Source organism: Antrostomus carolinensis, unplaced genomic scaffold (genome assembly GCF_000700745.2).
Source record: "Antrostomus carolinensis isolate BGI_N321 unplaced genomic scaffold, ASM70074v2 scaffold34580, whole genome shotgun sequence".
NCBI classification, from domain to species: Eukaryota; Metazoa; Chordata; class Aves; order Caprimulgiformes; family Caprimulgidae; genus Antrostomus; species Antrostomus carolinensis.
Genome location: NW_010291191.1, coordinates 19433 through 21069, shown reverse-complemented (window position 1 = coordinate 21069; position 1637 = coordinate 19433). Strand labels below are relative to the sequence as shown.

The 1637-nt window shown below is 42.3% G+C and overlaps 1 protein-coding gene across 1 annotated transcript in view; it reads right to left on the bottom strand.

Annotated features, from left to right (window-relative positions):
* Window positions 1-180: 180 nt before the first annotated feature.
* The window catches only part of NWD1 (NACHT and WD repeat domain containing 1), a gene marked incomplete at its 3' end in the record, with an annotated part of 13229 nt that continues 11772 nt past the window's right edge, over window positions 181-1637 (bottom strand). Inside the window, 2 exon segments of the mRNA XM_029086911.1 lie at window positions 181-292; window positions 294-402. Coding sequence (XP_028942744.1) covers window positions 181-292; window positions 294-402 — 221 coding nt within the window.

The following is a 1637-nucleotide window of genomic DNA, read 5'->3' as shown; positions in this document are numbered from 1 at the left end:
GAAGGTGTCCCTGCTGCTGGCAGGGGGGTTGGGACTGGATGAGCTTTAAGGTCCCTCCCAACCCAAACCAGTCTGGGATTCTATTCATCTTTGCTTTTTACACCACTGATCAGATTTGAGAGAGCTTGCTGCTGTGAATCAGGCTCCCAGAAGAATTTCCTTGGTTGTACTGTTGCTTGCTTGAGTTTTCTCCATCCATCTTTCTGGATTTTACTGTACACGTTGCCATGACATTCTGGAGAGGGTTGTACTGAGGAGTGGTTTTAGGACAGCGAAACTTCTCATGGATTGATTATATAACCAACTTTTGTTATTGCAACAAATCCATCTGCAGTTGGTACAATTCTGTTAGCAGTTGTGTGCACACACTGCACAGCCAGCAAGGCACCAGCAAAAACCAAGCTCAGAATAAAACATTTACTCTGTAGCAGGATTGGGCTTAAAAAATTGGACTTCCCTTAAACGGTCCCTTGTCACCAAACAATTTGAACTCAGTAAAACTGGGTCATGTGAAGAGCAAGGAGGAGAGAGGAAAAAATAAGCCATGCTGCTTGTTTCTCCTTAGAGCATTAGAGATGATTTGCATAATAAAACTTATAGAAACCTTTCTTGCTTTGCCCTTAACTCGCTGCTGATATTTGAACCCAGAATATTTTTCTCTACTATGTGCTGGAATACTCCAGCTGTGGTCTTACAATTGCAGTTTTTGGTCACAATATGTGACCTCTGGATTTGGTATTCTAGCCTCTGTTCTGAAACTTGCATTAGCTGTTTCCCTTCTTACAACTTGAAGGATGCTACAAGCCTGTTTAATTCAGGAAGGAGTACAGACTAACATTTCATGATTACTCACTGCGTGCAACATCCCAGACTGTAATAGACTGATCCAGTGACCCAGTGTACAAGTACTTATCATCTTTTGAGATGCCTTTCAGGAGAGCTGTGGGCTGAAAATGGGTGGTTAAGATTAGATTGTTGTGCTGGTAAATACAGGTTGAAGGTGAAAATGTCTTAGAGTATTCAGTGGTTATTCGGTGCTTAAGAATAGAGGTAATAAAGATTTTCGCAGGAGTGATTCTGGAAGGAGAATGGGTAGTATCACAAAATAAAGCCTCTGTGAAGCACTCTATAGCTATGTGGGAAGGAGAGCCCAGTGTGCCTGTACAAAAGCCCATTATTCCACTTATGGAAAGGAGTAGCTCAGACATGTCTGTTGTGTGTTGTCAGGTGAAAGATTAACAGCTTCTGCTATCACTTTTTTTTTCCCCTACTAGATGCCCCTGAGTTGGCCCAATTTACCCCTCCTGTTGCTATTGTTAACTTGTGAAGTCTCATTCTCTTCACTGGTTTGTGTCATCTAGCTTACAAATGAGCAGTAACAAGTTGGAGATAAATAACTCCTATGACTTATGTTTAGTGTCAGCGTGGTGCTAACAGTACTCCTTCATTCACTTAGACAGCACTGACACCTTGGTAGTGTATCTAGCTGTGAGGATGCTTGAAAATCAGACCCAGATCCTGAGAATAGCTCAGTGCCTGTCAGTTTGAACAGCTACATACAGGATTTGGATATTCTCTTTGAAAGCTGGGAATCCTGTCAGTTGGATCTTCCCTGACAGCTCTATTGACACTGTCCT